The 17,500-nt window shown below is 45.9% G+C and overlaps 1 protein-coding gene and 1 long non-coding RNA gene across 8 annotated transcripts in view; both read right to left on the reverse strand.

Annotated features, from left to right (window-relative positions):
• The window catches only part of fhod1 (formin homology 2 domain containing 1), a 55,773-nt gene extending 45,263 nt beyond the window's left edge, over positions 1-10,510 (reverse strand). For 4 of the 7 annotated variants that reach the window (XM_056375088.1, XM_056375080.1, XM_056375073.1 and 1 more), the window contains exons 1-2: positions 10,214-10,507; positions 2,887-2,993 (exon numbers count right to left, since the gene is read on the reverse strand). In XM_056375088.1, the coding sequence (XP_056231063.1) occupies positions 2,887-2,993; positions 10,214-10,378 (272 nt within the window). In that variant the 5' untranslated portion in view covers positions 10,379-10,507. Of the gene's footprint in view, positions 1-2,886; positions 2,994-10,213 lie in introns of all 7 variants that reach the window. The other 3 variants (XM_056375055.1, XM_056375047.1, XM_056375039.1) reach the window with 2 other exon arrangements.
• Positions 10,511-13,082: 2,572 nt separating this feature from the next.
• On the reverse strand, positions 13,083-16,617 carry LOC130168338 (uncharacterized). The gene is made up of 3 exons (XR_008827416.1): positions 16,524-16,617; positions 14,400-14,719; positions 13,083-14,008 (listed from the first exon to the last, which is right to left on the reverse strand). It is a non-coding gene; the product is annotated as an uncharacterized LOC130168338 (long non-coding RNA).
• Positions 16,618-17,500: the final 883 nt, after the last annotated feature.

Genomic DNA, 17,500 nt, shown 5'->3' on the forward strand with positions numbered 1-17,500 from the left:
GAGAGAGGGGGCAAGAGAGAGAGAGAGAGAGAGAGAGAGGGAGAGAGAGAGAGAGAGAGGGCGAGAGAGGGAGGGAGAGAGAGAGAGAGAGGGAGGAGAGAGAGAGAGAGAGGGGGCGAGAGAGAGAGGGAGGGAGATAGAGAGAGAGGGGGCAAGAGAGAGAGAGGAAGGGAGGGAGGGAGAGAGAGAGGAGAGAGACAGGGAGAGAGAGAGGGCGAGAGAGAGAGGGAGGGAGAGAGAGAGAGACAAAGAGAGGGCGAGAGAGAGAGAGGGCGAGAGAGACAGGAAGGGAGAGAGAGGGAGAGAGAGGAAGGAAAGAGGGAAGAAAAACAAGGAAAGAAGAGAAGAGTTTGTGTTTGTCTAAGGTCTAAAATAAGGAACAATTACACACACACACACACACACACACACACACACACACACACACACACTTTCCAGGTCCACTTTCAGATGACGTGTACACCCTGTTTTCAAACCCTGTACCTCTTTACAGCCAGAGACTCAGCTGGGAACACACACACACACACACACACACACACACACACACACACCACACACACACACACACACACAATGACATAACAACATATAACATGTCATTATGGAGGTTGTTCAGAAAAAAACTGTGTTGAGCAGCAAAAAACTGAACCTGGTTCATCTGCTGCAATGTGACGTCGCTAACATGGCTAACGTGGCTAACGTGGCTAACATGGCTAACGTGGCTAACGTGGCTAACGTGGCGAACATTGTCAACATGGCTAATGAGACTAACATGCTGATGTGGTTAAAAGGGGTAATGTGACTAATATGACTAATGTGACTAACATGGTTAATGTGACTAACATGGCTAACATGGTTAATGTGGCTAACTTGGCTAACATGGTTAATGTGACTAACATGGCTAACATGGTTAATGTGGCTAACTTGGCTAACATGGTTAATGTGACTAACTTGGTTAACATGGCTAACATGGTTAATGTGGCTAACTCCCCACAGAGCTAACAGGGAGTCGTCTGTGAACTGTGTGTTTACATCAACAAGCTGCATGAACAGACTTCAGACGGACTGAGTCTGAAACCATCTGCTGCACAAAGCAGTTTAATTATTGACTATCTTAAGAAGTACTGTGGTGCAAGGAATTCTGGGTAAATTAAGACTTTTTTCTGTTGATCTGATTAAAACAACAACAATAACTTTCTTTATTCATCACAAATATTTTCTGTCGTGTGTCTGTTGTGTGTCTGTTTTGTTTGTCGTATGTCTGTCGTGTCTGTTTTGTCTGTCATTTGTCTGTTGTGTCTGTCATGTGTCTGTCGTGTGTCTGTCATGTGTCTGTCATGTGTCTGTTGTGTCTGTCGTGTGTCCGTCGTGTGTCCGTCATGTCTGTCGTGTGTCTGTCGTGTCTGTCATGTCTGTCGTGTGTCTGTCATGTGTCTGTCGTGTGTCTGTCGTGTGTCTGTTGTGTGTCTGTTGTGTGTCTGTTGTGTCTGTAGTGTGTCAGTCGTGTGTCTGTTGTGTCTGTTGTGTATCAGTCGTGTGTCTGTTGTGTCTGTTGTGTATCAGTCGTGTGTCTGTTGTGTCTGTTGTGTATCAGTCGTGTGTCAGTCGTGTGTCTGTTGTGTGTCTGTTGTGTCTGTCGTGTGTCTGTTGTGTCTGTTGTGTCTGTCGTGTGTCAGTCATGTGTCTGTTGTGTGTCAGTCGTGTGTCTGTTGTGTCAGTCGTGTGTCTGTTGTGTCTGTTGTGTCTGTCCTGTGTCAGTCATGTGTCTGTCGTGTATCAGTCGTGTGTCTGTCGTGTATCAGTCGTGTGTCTGTTGTGTCTGTCCGGTGTCAGTCATGTGTCTGTTGTGTGTCAGTCATGTGTCTGTTGTGTGTCAGTCATGTGTCTGTTGTGTGTCAGTCGTGTGTCTGTTGTGTCTGTCCTGTGTCTGTTGTGTGTCAGTCGTGTGTCTGTTGTGTGTCAGTCGTGTGTCTGTTGTGTCTGTTGTGTGTCTGTTGTGTCTGTCCTGTGTCAGTCATGTGTCTGTCGTGTGTCAGTCATGTGTCTGTTGTGTGTCAGTCATGTGTCTGTTGTGTGTCTGTTGTGTCTGTCCTGTGTCAGTCATGTGTCTGTCCTGTGTCAGTCGTGTGTCTGTTGTGTCAGTCGTGTGTCTGTTGTGTCAGTCGTGTGTCTGTTGTGTCAGTCGTGTGTCTGTTGTGTGTCTGTTGTGTTTGTCGTGTGTCAGTCGTGTGTCTGTTGTGTCTGTCGTGTGTCTGTTGCAGGAGGTGAGTGAGGAACGTTGTGTGGAGATAATGAAGCAGTTGTCTGTGAGCTGCTTCATCTCTTCATCACGACTGTTTGAATTAAAGTTCATTAAACTCTGTTTTTAGTTCCTCTGTTGATCTGATTAAAACAAGAACAATAACTTTCTTTATTCATCACAAATATTTTCCTCTTTAATCTCGTCAGAGAGTGAAATCTGAGAGGAGGAGTCTTTCACTAACAATCATCTTCATCTTCTTCATCATCATCAGTAACACAGTCTGTAGTTTGATGTAAGATATATTTCCTTAATCTGCACCTTCCCTGAAACGTCTGAGCTGATCAATCTGATCTACAAATGAAGACTAATCACAACCCGGATCATTAACGAACTGATCAACCAAGTCTCAAACGTTTTGACACTTTGCAATAATCAATAAACTAAAAACATGGAGCCGACAGTAGAAACACGTCTGATCTGAGAACAGTGAACAAATAAACCACAGCTGCTGCTGATGACTGAGCTCTGCCTCCAGACAGAGTGAGCAGGTGTGACAGAGTGTGACAGAGTGAGCAGGTGTGACAGGGTGAGACACAGTGTGACAGAGTGTGACAGAGTGTGACAGAATAAACAGGTGTTCTTACGCCACGTCTTCGTAGAAGCTCTCCAGCTCGTCCCTTTGCTCGGCCAGAGACGAGTCCAGGTCCAGGTAGTTTCCATTAGGAGACAACTGAAGGGTGCACTCCTCCAACTGAGAGACAGACAGACAGGTGAGACAGGTGAGACAGGTGAGAGAGAGAGATGTATGAATGTGAATGAACTCACATGTCTAATAATAAACCTCTTCATGAGGAACAGCTGAAGGTGTTACAGGACTTCTGAGGACCTGCTAAATAAAGATTTAATGATGAGTGGATGACGTTAACCCCCCAGCACTGAAACAATATAACTGTGCATGAGCTCATATCAGCAGATCTATCTACATCAAACTGTTTATAAAGTCATTAAACTAACGAATGAAACAGGTGATGAACAACATTAAGATCCACTTTACAACAAGTGTTGACTGAAGTCAGTGTGTGTTCATGTGTCTGTGACACAGTGATCATGACACATAAACACAAGCAGCACTCACACAACCTGTTCTACACACCTTCGTCTCCACAGTCACACAGATGAATATCCACACACTGCTGGCGCCGAAGATCACACGCTTTCAACAAGGTCCCTTTTAGACTTTTTAAGACTTTTTAAAACCTTCATGAGTGAAATTTAAAACTGGTTTCACGTCCAAACTGGTAAAAAAGTAGAAAGGATATAAAAGAAAATCTTAGTCCGAGAATTACCTGCAAACTAAATAAATGAATTTATTCACATTCACAAAATAACGCCACAACAACTCAACTATCTGATGCCCATCAATTACTGTGAGCGAGAGAGGAAATACAACTTATGAAACGCAACTACAGCGAACCAAAACCAAACATTAAGAAGCATTAACTAACCTGACCATGACCTGAACATAAAACCTTTACGTTTTTAAGACTTTTCAAGGAATAAAATTCAGATTTTTAAATGTGAGACTATTTTAGACTTTTTAAGACTCTGAGGAAACCCTGAGCTGAAGAGACACAACTGAGTCTGTTCACATGGAGTCAGACTGCCTCATTACCAGCAGCTGAATCAGCTGTGATCAGCTGTGATCACTTCCTGTCTGCAGTGTATCATCATGTTTTACTGTGAAACTGAGGAAACTTAGAAACAGGATGATTCTCTATCAAGTTCTGCAGATTCTCTGGAGCTTTATTCTGGAGGGAAAGCAGAGATGATGACATCATCAGGAAGTGATGTCACACTGAAACACATCAACATGTAAAAACTAGTATCTGTTTTGCATCACTGATGAAACATGTTGTCTCATTTGTCTTTTTCATCATGAGAGACGCTCTGAGGGACAGACACTCTGAGACACAGACGCTCTGAGACACAGACGCTCTGAGGGACAGACGCTCTGAGGGACAGACGCTCTGAGGGACAGACGCTCTGAGACACAGACGCTCTGAGACACAGACGCTCTGAGGGACAGACGCTCTGAGGGACAGACACTCTGAGACACAGACGCTCTGAGGGACAGACGCTCTGAGACACAGACGCTCTGAGACACAGACGCTCTGAGGGACAGATGCTCTGAAACACAGACGCTCTGAGACACAGACACAGACGCTCTGAGACACAGACGCTCTGAGACACAGACACAGACGCTCTGAGACACAGACGCTCTGAGACACAGACGCTCTGAGACACAGACGCTCTGAGGGACAGACACTCTGAGGGACAGACGCTCTGAGACACAGACGCTCTGAGACACAGACGCTCTGAGACACAGACGCTCTGAGGGACAGACGCTCTGAGGGACAGACGCTCTGAGGGACAGACACTCTGAGGGACAGACGCTCTGAGACACAGACGCTCTGAGACACAGACGCTCTGAGGGACAGACACAGACGCTCTGAGACACAGATGCTCTGAGGGACAGACGCTCTGAGACACAGATGCTCTGCGGGACAGACGCTCTGAGGGACAGACACAGACGCTCTGAGGGACAGACGCTCTGAGGGATAGACGCTCTGAGACACAGACGCTCTGAGGGACAGACGCTCTGAGACACAGACGCTCTGAGGGACAGACACAGACGCTCTGAGGGACAGACGCTCTGAGGGACAGACACAGACGCTCTGAGACACAGATGCTCTGAGGGACAGACGCTCTGAGACACAGATGCTCTGCGGGACAGACGCTCTGAGGGACAGACACAGACGCTCTGAGGGACAGACGCTCTGAGGGACAGACGCTCTGAGGGACAGACGCTCTGAGACACAGACGCTCTGAGGGACAGACGCTCTGAGACACAGACGCTCTGAGACACAGACGCTCTGAGGGACAGACACAGACGCTCTGAGGGACAGACGCTCTGAGACACAGACGCTCTGAGGGACAGACGCTCTGAGACACAGACGCTCTGAGACACAGACGCTCTGAGGGACAGACGCTCTGAGGGACAGACACTCTGAGGGACAGACGCTCTGAGGGACAGACACAGACGCTCTGAGACACAGACGCTCTGAGACACAGACGCTCTGAGGGACAGACTCTCTGAGGGACAGACGCTCTGAGACACAGACGCTCTGAGACACAGACGCTCTGAGACACAGACGCTCTGAGACACAGACTCTCTGAGGGACAGACTCTCTGAGGGACAGACACTCTGAGGGTCTGTCCCTCAGAGCGTCTGTGTCTGTCTCTGCTGGTTTATTTATTAACATGAGTCCATGTCTCCACATTATTTCATCAGTGCAGCATGTTGTGGGATCTGTGCAACAGAGCGAACTGTGAGATAAACTGTGAGTCTATTTATATCTGAGGCAGCAGCGAGGACTGTGACTCATGTTCAGGTATGAAGCTGCAAACCAGAAGGAAAACAATCCGGTCTGACGGTGACGGGCAGCCGCTCTGAACCTGCACGGTCACATTCTTTAGACAGAGTGTGTGTGTGTGTGTGTGTGTGTGTGTGTGTGTGTGTGTGTGTGTGTGTGGAGCCTGAGGTGGCACAGGACCAACACATGACATCACCTCCATGTTTTGAACGAACGAGCCACGGTTGTTCTTGACCTTGAGTTTTTATTGGCTGATGTCAGTCAGAGCGACGTCATCAAACTGATTTCATCTTTTAAAGGATGAATTCACCTCCTTCGTCATGTCATACTCATTCTATGTATTTATATTGTTTATATTTAGACTTTTCTATAATATTTCTTCACATTTTTATGGAAAATATTTTATTTAAATGTTTCTCTGTATATTTCATCTCTCTGCTGCAGAACTCACTGGTTTCATCTTTGTTTATATTTCTTTTCTACTTTGTTTATTGTTATGAACCAAAACAAATTCCTCTCACTTTAAAACCTTCTTGGCAATAAACAGGCAGATTATCACGGGCTCCTGTCTGCGGACTGAAGGTGGAACAGTTTAAACTCTTCTTAAAACATCAGGAAATACTGGATGTTGTAGTTCAATCTATAATTATGTCTCATATTTTATATGTTGATCAAATGTTTTGTCATCATTTGTGAACTTTAGCAAAGAGATAAATGTGGAGGCTCCCTCTGAGACAGTACGAGTAAAGTAAAAGTACCTCAAAACTATAGAAGAGTGAGTAGAAGTTCTCTGATGATTCATGTTCAGCTGTTTCTGTGAAGCTGGATGTGACATGAGAGCGTCTCTTTACTTCTGATCAACTGGAACCAGTTTCCTGGAGCTACGACGTCACTGAGGATCAAACACAGGAGCGTCATTGTTTCTGCTCATACAGACCGGTCACGGTCTGTCCCCATGACAACAGCTGAGCACAGGGATCCAGACAGTCCACGACATGGAGGACAACAGCTCCTGTCCAACAGGCTAACAGTTTCCCTCCGCTTCCAGTCTCTGTGCTAAGCTAGGCTAAAAACATCTCTGGACTGGACACACACACATGAAACCAACATCCATCTGAATATTCATCATTACTTCATCACATCAGGATCCTGTTTAAAGCCTGAAACAGCCTGACGGTCAGACTGTTCCTGCAGCAACAGCCTGACGGTCAGACTGTTCCTGCAGCAGCAGTCTGCTCACTTCTTATCAACACGCTGCTGTTAGTATTGCATCCGTCCATCCATCCATCAGCTTATCTCCTGTTTACAGGTCCCACCCTTTTCCTCCACAATCACTCTGCTCGGCCCAAACCCTCAGTGAGGGAGGAGGAGGAGGAGGAGGAGGAGGAGGAGGAGGAGGAGGAGGAGTGAAACTAGAGCAGAGAACCAGGAACTGTGCAGAAGTCTGAGGACTCACGTCTCAACACTGATCATATCACATCCCTGCATCTAACAGGGGGGTGGGCGTGGCCTGCGGGTCGAGCCCCGGGGCATGATGGGAACAATTAGGGGGTCAGTGGAGGAATGTAATCTAGTGGGACCGCTGCTCTCTGGTCTTTATCTGATCCTGCAGATTCCAACAGGCTCCGAACGCCTCGCGGCCGGTTGGAGTCTCCTGTGTGTGGCTCAGCTGTGGAGGGAAATCTCTGCTTTGATCTGAAGCATCTGTTCAAACACATCTGGATAAAACTCTGAATAAAGTCGTGTTGCCGCGGGGATAACGAGGCCATGACAGGTCGGGAGCGTGTTCCAACACAGACTGCTGAGTAACGACCTTCCTTTAATGAAGACGCTGCTGTGAGTGTGTGTGTGTGGTGTGTGTGTGTGTGTGTGTGTGAGAGAGAGAGTGTGTATGTGTGTGTGTGAGTGTGTGTGTGGGTGTGGGTGTGGGTGTGTGTGTGGTGTGTGTGTGTGTGTGTGTGTGTGTGAGAGAGAGTGTGTGTGGTGTGTGTGTGTGTTGTGTGTGTGTGTGTGTGTGTGTGAGAGTGTGTGTGGGTGTGTGTGTGTGTGTGTGTGTGTGGGTGTGTGGTGTGTGTGTGTGTGTGTGTGAGTGTGTGTGTGTGTGTGTTGTGTGTGTGTGAGAGTGTGTGTGGTGTGTGTGTGTGTGTGTGGGTGTGTGTGAGAGTGTGTGTGGGTGTGTGTGTGTGTGTGTGTGTGTGTGTGTGTGTGTGTGTGTGTGAGAGTGTGTGTGGGTGTGGGTGTGGGTGTGTGTGTGTGTGTTGTGTGTGTGTGTGTGTGTGTGTGTGTGTGTGTGTGTGTGTGTGTGTGTGTATTTATCTCGGTCCTGAACTTCAGCCTCACAGATAACTGAGGAATGAAGCTAAAACGAAGAATGACTGACTCATGTGTCACTGTGCTGTGACTCTGCTGAGTTAGCCTGTGGAGCCGGAGATGCGTTCACTTCCTGTTTGGGAAACTCAACGCCATGCATGGATACAGCACAAACAGAAGCATCATGGCTGAGTCAACCACAGGAAACTTCATTCTGTGTTTCCACTCTGACTTATTCTGTCCAACATCTTCACTCTCTCACTCCGATCAGCAGCAACTTTAATACTGTAATAATAATAATAACTGTACATTGGGCACAGATCTCAGGTCTGCTTGAGTATTTCCATTGATTCTCCCTCACAGCTGTAAACACAGTGAAGGTTTCACTGCACCACACGATCAGTTAATAACATGTGATCAGTTCTTAAACTAAACCAGCTGCTGACTTCAAATATATTTCTGCTCAGCATTAAGTCTCAGTGTGTCAGCACCGGACACACTGAGCTTTTCACCTGGGAAAAACCCACCAATCAGAGGACAGATGAAGGTGAACAGAAACAAACACCTGACTCGTTTCCTTATGAACAGAGAAGCAGAACCTGCAGGCTGAGTCTGAGCACAGGGATGAAACTACACAACACTCCACCTGCTGCACCTCCTCATGCTGCTCACACACTCATCCATCAGTAATGATAACATGTATAATAATACACCAATGAGAGGGGCTGCTCTGCTGCACAGTACTCTGAATACTTTCACTACACGCTGCTGTCAGGGCCTGTCCTGACCTGGAGTTCAGGAAGTCAAACATCTGGATCCCTCCTCCACCTCTGGCTCTACAGTCCAGATCTGAGAGTGAGGTCAGACCTTAAAGACAGGACCCAGAACTTCAGTTTGGTGGATCCATCACATGAAAATGAGAATAAGCGTCCGACTGGTTCAGGGCTGACCCAACTGTCTGAGCACAGTTTTGTCCAGTTGCAGTATTTTTCCTGACGCATGTTAGCGGCTTTGAGCTAAATGCTAACATCAGAATATTCAGCATGTTTACCATCTGCTGAGTTTAGCATGTTAGCATGCTAACATCTACCATTTATTTTAAGTGTGGATGATATCTGATGGTTCCAGGTCTCAGGTTTTAGCAGATTTAATATTAGCAGGTTCTGGATAAAACACTTTGTGCTACAAACCAAAGTTACACCATCAGCAGATTACTGAACTTTAACATCCACAGAGTCATGCTGCTCAACAGCAGGTCAGTGAACGCAGCACTGACCTGAGGCTTGGTTCAGTGAGGACATTTAAAACATTTAAATAGAGCGAACCACTGTGGTACAGGAGGATCACACACCAGCAGCTGATCCACAACTCTGCTGCCTCCGTCCAGGACCGTCCACACCTCTCAGGTGGTCAGGGACAGGTCCGCCCACTGTCCCCAGAGTCCACACTAATGATGGACAGGCCTTCAGACCTGCTCCAACTCAGACTCAAAACTTTTCTATTTGCCACATTTCAGTTAAAGTTGGTATCTTTCACTGTGATCAAACACTGTTTAAATCTTCTGCTTCACTTCATGTTTAGCTCTTCAGACCTCGATCAGCTGTTTGTGTCTTAATGTCTTTGTCTTTTGAATTGTCTTGTTATAGAAAAAAGACTTTGAATAAGCAGGTTCCAAACTCCATTTAAAGAATTAGCGATTTAATGTGAAAATAATGTAAATCGAGTCTCCAGGTAAATCCGGCACCAAGCAGCTTGAACAGTTAACACCTGTATCGATTACAGCATCGATTACTGTATTAAACATGACTTTAACTGAATGTACTGGATGTTTCTCATGTTCATGTGTGACAATTAACTTCTTCAGCACTTCTAACCTCTCTCTACCTGGCCAGGTAAACAGGGATTCATTAAATCAGGTGAATTTCAAACGCAGTTTGGTGTTTTACCTTCAGCTTGAAGGAAAGTTTCAACAACAACTTTTAACCATTTGTAACTTTCGCGGTTATTTTTTGGTCAGTAACAGTTCGTCTCTAGACTCTTTACTGTAGTTTACAGTTATTTAAAGTCTTGTTTTCTATCATTTCCCCCGCGAATCGTCCTCCAGCTCAGAGTGTTGTGTCTCAGCTCAGCGGTACTTTAACAGTCTGGAGGTCCAACCGGCTCAAAGTTAAAACATTAACCGACATGGCTGCTCATCGTCCCGCAGGTGTTCCCACCGGTGACCCACCTTCAGCGGCGCCTCCAGCAGCTTGTGTATCCCGGCGATCTGCTCGCTGAGCGGCAGGTTCTCCTCCACGTTCAGCGTCGGAGGTCTCCGAGGTTCGGGGAAGTTTGTGCAGATAAACGGATCCGAGTCCTCCAGGTACTGGAGCCGGCAGGTGATGGAAGCCATGGCCGTGTGACCGCAAAGCAACTGCGGCTAAAAGTGTGTGTGTGTCTCGGTGTAGGTCCGCGCTCCACGGAGAGAGGCTTTAACTGAGCAGTCACGGCTCCTGGCTGTTCCGCCACCGGACCGGTGAAGCTGCTGTGGATGTAAACAAGCACATCCGGTTCCACCTTTCAAAATAAATACAAATACTATATTTACCCTAAAAATCAAATCAGTTCAATACATTTGAGTTATTCGGGTGTTATCCAGATAAATGAACGTGGTAGAATCATTAATGGACATTCTGACTGAATATTCAAGCCAGCACTAAATGTCATACCTTTATTTTGAAGGCTACATCACAGAACATCCGGTTTGATGGACGATGACTTGATGGTGGACGGTCCAGTAGTGACATCATGTGAGTCCAGCATGGAAACAAAGCGAACAGCAGCATGACGTCATGACCAGGAGCCAGGAAACACTGAGGAGTGAAGCTGTTCTGAGTGCAGCTAATAATAACACACGAAGAAGAAGTGTAACGCTACTGAGAGCTGCAGGAGTCCTGGTGAACAGGTGGTGGAGGAGCAGCGCCCCCTGGTGGCGGAACCACCGCAGTACAGCGGCGGGAACTTTGGATCCAGATAATAAGATGGATCTGATGGAGGGAAATGTTTGTCCTTGGAGGTGAACGCCATTATAGGTTTATTATAGGTTATTGGCGCAAGATGCTCATACAGTGAAAGGAAATAAAAATGTTTAGTCAGTGTTTATAGAGACAGAGGGCGGGCCAATCAGTGCCGTGATGTCGGTAGAGCTTGGTGTTCATTGGTCAGCGCGCTGAGTCACTCAAACTAGAGCAGTAGCCGCAGTTTGAGCGGGAAAAGGTGCTACTCAGGTAAAATGGCGTCTCTACAGAGCAATACAACAAAAACACAACAATTCAGTCTTCACCTCAAAGTAAGAGAAATAGTTCTGTGCAGCTCGTTAAACCAGCCTGATCAATGGATGTCGACAGGTGTAGCACAAAACAAGTCTTCCTCTCTTCATCCGTGTATCTCACGCATCTTTAAAAAAAATTACAAATAATTGGGCAAACAAATGTAGGCATGGGTCTGTAGTGGTTATTAGGCTGGTCACTAATGAACAGTTCATACCACATTTAAACAAGTAATAGTAATGTGTGATGTCACTAGCTCACCTGGTCTCATCCTCAGTAACATCAGGAGATGAAGAGGAACCTGCCTCCACTCTCTGTGGCTGTTTCTCAAACTAAGGGCCATGTGTTTCATGATGTTAAGCTTTGCTAAGTATTTGATTTATTTGATAGATATAATGTCATATGACATTGTAGGTATAATGCTTATTAATTTATGCTATTGATTAATTCATGTTATACAATGTAATTATGCTCCTCGCTGACTGCCTTCAATCTAAACAACTGCTGATATGAACTTAAACCGTTGTGTTCACCTTTCTCTTGAAAGAAATCCGTTAGGAGTTGTTTTCCCTTAGCTTGCTTTTTTCTCTCTCCTTTCTTTCTTTTCTTTTTTGTGACCCCGATTTCCCTTTCTTGCAGAAAGACATGACTGTCGTGGTGCTAACGAGCGCTTCAGCCTCATCAGCAGACACTCAACTCGTTACTGTTTTGGGGAATCCTCTGCAGGGATGGACTAAACCATTTTGCGCCTCCTGTAAGGGGTGACAGCGAGTGACACTATGTTTTATATACAAAGTTCAGTCACTCAAACGTTTTATTCAGCCAATTTAAAGTTACTTATGACACTAATTACTTGGAATTAAAAACATGGCAACAAAGAACAACTTTTCATCCCAGGCTTTTCGAGGGCACTCCACCCTCAGGGCTCCTGGGTACTGAGTCCAACTTTTCCTCCCGACTCTGTGTCTGTGGTTGGTGTGTGTCTGTGGTTGGTGTGTGTCTGTGGTTGGTGTGTGTCTGTGGTTGGTGTGTGTCTGTGGTTGGTGTGTGTCTGTGGTTGGTGTGTCTGTGGTTGGTGTGTGTCTGTGGTTGGTGTGTCTGTGGTTGGTGTGTGTCTGTGGTTGGTGTGTCTGTGGTTGGTGTGTGTCTGTGGTTGGTGTGTGTCTTTGGTTGGTGTGTCTGTGGTTGGTGTGTGTCTGTGGTTGGTGTGTGTCTTTGGTTGGTGTGTCTGTGGTTGGTGTGTGTCTGTGGTTGGTGTGTGTCTGTGGTTGGTGTGTCTGTGGTTGGTGTGTCTGTGGTTGGTGTGTCTGTGGTTGGTGTGTGTCTGTGGTTGGTGTGTGTCTGTGGTTGGTGTGTGTCTGTGGTTGGTGTGTCTGTGGTTGGTGTGTGTCTGTGGTTGGTGTGTGTCTGTGGTTGGTGTGTGTCAATCATGGAGCCAGTCATTCAAACATCTAGTGACAGAGCAGAACCTGAACAGAACCTGAGGGTCTCATCACTTCCTTTTTCAGCCCAAAACTCAGGAAATATCCGCAGATCAGCTGAGAGTCACACGTCTTTTTCCTCCTTCAAATAGTCGCTGTAACATCTGTCTGCACTCTGTGTTCAGTCCAGCAGGTGGAGCTCTTCCTCTACATCTGGACTCTGGAGTTGCAGTGAGATTGCATAAGAGGAGTGATGAAACAAGCTGAAACACACACACACACACACACACACACACACACACACACACACACACACACACACACACACACACACACACACACACACACACACAGACTTTGGCCAAACTGATAATAAAGACCAGTTTATTGGTTGTTTCCTGTCAGTCAGTCATGGTGACAGTGAGCAGTGACACATCAGACACCAACCACCAGGTTTAAACAATATCCTGTTCCCAACAGCCAATCAGTTACCATGACAACTACATCAGTAAACTAAATCAATCTTATGTTAAAGAAGAAATTCAAACATTCAAATAATAACAGAAAACCTTTCAGCTGTTATTTTTAATCAGCTGTATATAAAGGTAAGGACAGAACACCTTTATATCCATGTTACCTGAAGCGAAGACGAACCTGTGATTTAAACAGTCGGATCAGAGGACTGGACTTCCTGTCTGTGACTTCCTGTGAGCCGGTTCTGGGGCTGTGTTCTGTTGGACCTGCAGCCTCTTCATCCAGCTGATCTGAGGACACTCCTCAGAAACCTGTTCAGTCACATAACTTCCATCTGACCTCTGACCTCTGAGGTGAGAACTGGACCTGACCGGGGTTTTGGCTCTGCAGGGCTGAATGGGCCCAACGGTGACGGGATGATTCATGACGTTTCCGTCATGCTGCCGAGAGCCACGGTTACCACGGTTACTGGCTCTGACTCCATCCCAGAGTTTCAACAACGTGAACGTTTGCAGCTGTTTCTGTTTGGCCGTCCTCGCTCTGCTGCTCCGTCTGAAGTTTTTTAACTTCTCTGAGCTCCACCCAGCTGGACTGTAACACAGTCTCACTGGGACTGGACCAGTACCATCAGCAGAACCGCAGCCTTCTGTACTGGTGACCACACACTCCCAGAGGACACGTTCACATCCATCAGGTTAAACTCTGGTCACTGAGCTCTGAGCCTCCTCCACCTGCCGCCTCCACAATGACTCAACTTTTCCAGGTGTGTTACCTGGTTCTCCTCGTTTCCTCCACTCCTTCACTACCTTGACTTGTCTCCTAAAGGACAGGAGGAAAGGGAAGGAGAGAGAAGAGAGCTGAGACAAAGTTACTGTCACTAAAAATAAATACATCTCTGCTTCTCTGTGGTTTATGAGAGTGATAGGTACAGAAGGACAGGAGGTTGTAAGGAAGGAAGGAAAGGAGATAATAAAGGGAAGGAAGAAGTAGTAAAAGGAATGAGAAGGCAGGGAGGAAAGAGGTGAAAGAAGGAAAAGGAGGTAAGGAAGGAAAGGAGAAAAAGTGGTAAGGAAGCTAATGAGCGTGTAAGAAAGGAAAGAAGGAAGTAAGAAAGGCAAAGAAAATGAGAAGGTGATGGAGGAATGGAGGAAACAAGGAAGGTAACGAGCTATAAATGTTCATCAGGTTCAGATTCAGTCAAATCTCTCACCTGGTCGTCATGGCGACCTTTCTTCCTCATGGTGTGGTTTAATGACCCTGGTCTTATCTCAGCTGTTTCACTGATCTGATCCTGGACCAGCTTCTGACCCTGCTGACACCTGGACAGGTGACCACTGACTCCATGATGGTGTGTTCACAGATAGTGTTTGATTTGCTGACATTATATGTTGGACACTGAAGCGTCCTTGAACGCACCACGCGTCCTTGAACGGCTCCTGTCTCCTGGTCAAAGTGACAGAGGACGGCCGGGACAGACGGACACAAGTGAAACACATCAGGGCGGGGCAGACAATCACAGAGGCGGGAAAACTAGATAAAGACAGGAAGTACAACAATCAACAGACAGGAAACAGGAAGAGGTGATTGTGACAAAGAATTTGAAGTTTAATGGACAAAATTAGCAGCTGATGTGATTTAAAATTTTGATTTTTAGCAGCTAAAGTTACTGATATCTGTCACGTTTCATTTAGTCTTTGTTCGTGCCTGAACTACGCAGGTTTCCAGCAGGTAACGCAACCGCCATGTTTAATCTGTGACGGCCACAGTTCAACCTCCAGCTGTTGAAACAGATTAATTGTTGAGATTAACAGAAGAATCTGTGTTTTCATGAACCTCCAGCTTCTCGCTGCTCCGTGCTGAGCCAGCACTTCCAGCCAAATCACCCCGTGAGCGAGCGTGACACATCAACTCCAGCTGTTTCACAACCTCTGTATCAAGAGAAGACCAAAATACACTCAGTGATCAGATAAACTGACAGCAGTGAGCCCAGCGTCCTCTGGAAGGGGGGGGGGGGCGTTATGCAAGCTGCAAGCTGTGTGGGGAGGACAGGACAGGAGTGATGGACGGCCAGCAAAGCCTGGACGGACCCCCAGCCCCACGACCTCCACCCACAGAGGCCCTTAGTGCCGGGGGCGTGGGGGGGCGTGGGGGGGCGTATGGTCCGTGGTTAAAGTGGATTCATGACTGTAATGGACGGTTCAGACAGAGAATCTGTTTCCATGTTCACCTGCAACAAACTGCTCATCAACAGGTGATTTACCTGGACCAATCATATCTACATATTTATATTTGATTTAACCAGGAAGTCACACTGAGATCAAGAGCTCATTTACAGGTGAGACCTGCAGAGGCATTAGATAAATTAATAAAGAAAATGATAAAATGATATAAGAAATATAAATGATTTAAATCTAGATTCAGATGTTTTCATACAAACACGTGTTTCTATCACCAGAGATCAGAGTCTGTATTTAAATACAAACATGACCGAGTATTCACTTCCTCGCCGAGTTAGACGCTCTGGATTCCAACACTGTCGTTACCATGGCGATGCACATGCATGAATTTGGGGGCAGAGCTTCTGGAGGAGCACAGAGGGGAGGGGTGTATTTGTTTTGCTGTTGAGTCCAAATATTAACAGTTTGTTTCTGCAGCATCGCTCACTCTACCTTTACTTATTATTGTAACCATGACGACAGAGGTCCCCTGACTTGAACTAATTATTTGAACCCAAACCACCAGCTCTCCCTACAGTGCAGCAGATAATGTATCATCATCTTTCAACTGTGGACACAAGCACCATCCAAAACTGGATGTTTTTCCCTCTGGGGCCATTCATTTGAAAAATCCCATTCGTCACTTTAAATTTCAAGATGGCCGCCAAGCACAGGAAACATATTTAACCACAGGTTTTTACACATCAAGACAATCCTGTTTAGTCTGTGAAGACGTCAAACTCACAACTCTTACATTTCTTTCTTCATTTGTGCAATTTATAATGTGATGAGGAAAATTCTGCTTAAAACACAATATTTTTACAAACTATTGATTATGAAGAGTCGACAGTCTACTTGTCTTTACATTAGCTCTCTAGGCTAACTCGCTAGCACTAGGCTAGTTTGTGAGCTTTTTTGTGAGTAATACTTTGAATTTTTTTTTTACTAATTTCACCTTCTACATCGTTAATGTTTGATTTGACACCTGGTTTATTCATATGAGAAAATAGTGGAGGAACTTGAAAAATAACATTTGCGTGGTTAACATGTTTTATCAAAAGAGGAATTTGACAGATTTCCCTGAAACATGCAGTTACCTGCTGCATGAACGGACCCACCTTTCACCAGAGCGCTGTGACATCACAGAAGAGATTTAAAGGCACAGACAGAAGATCAGGACTCCGATCAGAACATGTTCCTGTTGTTTACAGACTCTCTCTCTCTCTGCATCAGTTTAACCTCAGTATCAGTGCCCTCATCCTCTACTCACTTCTACAGGAGTGTGACGAGTCATCATACCTGTGTGTGTGTGTGTTTGATTGTATTACTGCTGTTGAACCTTAGAGAGAGAGTCATTTTCCACTGTGACGCTGTGGAGCGTTCACACCTGTGTGTAATCTGATCCGGTCCGACCTGAGCCAAAAACAAAGAGGAACAAAACAACAGCAGAGGGAAAGTGCAGTCGTGCTCAGTCATGATGAGTGTGAACCTGCAGCTGGTCTGAGGCCAGGAATCCTCTGGCTGCAGGTTTAAAACAACACACAGTGGCAGACAGCAGCTTTTATGTCTCCATCATCACACCATTATTGATCAAACACAGACCAGTACAGACACAGGTGGGTGTGCGTCCCCCCGCAGGTCTGCCTGCAGGTTCCTGCAGCCTGCAGGTTTAAAGGTGTGATTATCATCATCACATTTAGTGCTTATAAATCATTAGCGCGTTAATTGAGAGGTTTGTGTAATTATTGTAAACAGACTCCAGGTAACACAGTGTTCCTGCCTGAACACAGAGAACCTGCTGTCAGAGGCATCCATGATGCGTACACACAGAAACCAGGTGTACGCCTTTTCCTGCTCACACACTGGTGTCTGTAAACACAGACTGTCACCTCACTCCTTCCTGTGACTCTAAGAGATCCAATTCACACTGAAAATACAAAATAAGACGAGACACGTAATTTAACATAAAATAAAACCAACTTCATTATCAGTCCCTCCAGGACTAAAAACAGCTGATTTCACAGCAGCTTTCTAAAAAATTATGATGAAAGTTGTAACATTTTAGACGTTTTGAGACGTTTTTTTAAAACATTTT

This window comes from Seriola aureovittata, chromosome 1 (genome assembly GCF_021018895.1).
Source record: "Seriola aureovittata isolate HTS-2021-v1 ecotype China chromosome 1, ASM2101889v1, whole genome shotgun sequence".
NCBI classification, from domain to species: Eukaryota; Metazoa; Chordata; class Actinopteri; order Carangiformes; family Carangidae; genus Seriola; species Seriola aureovittata.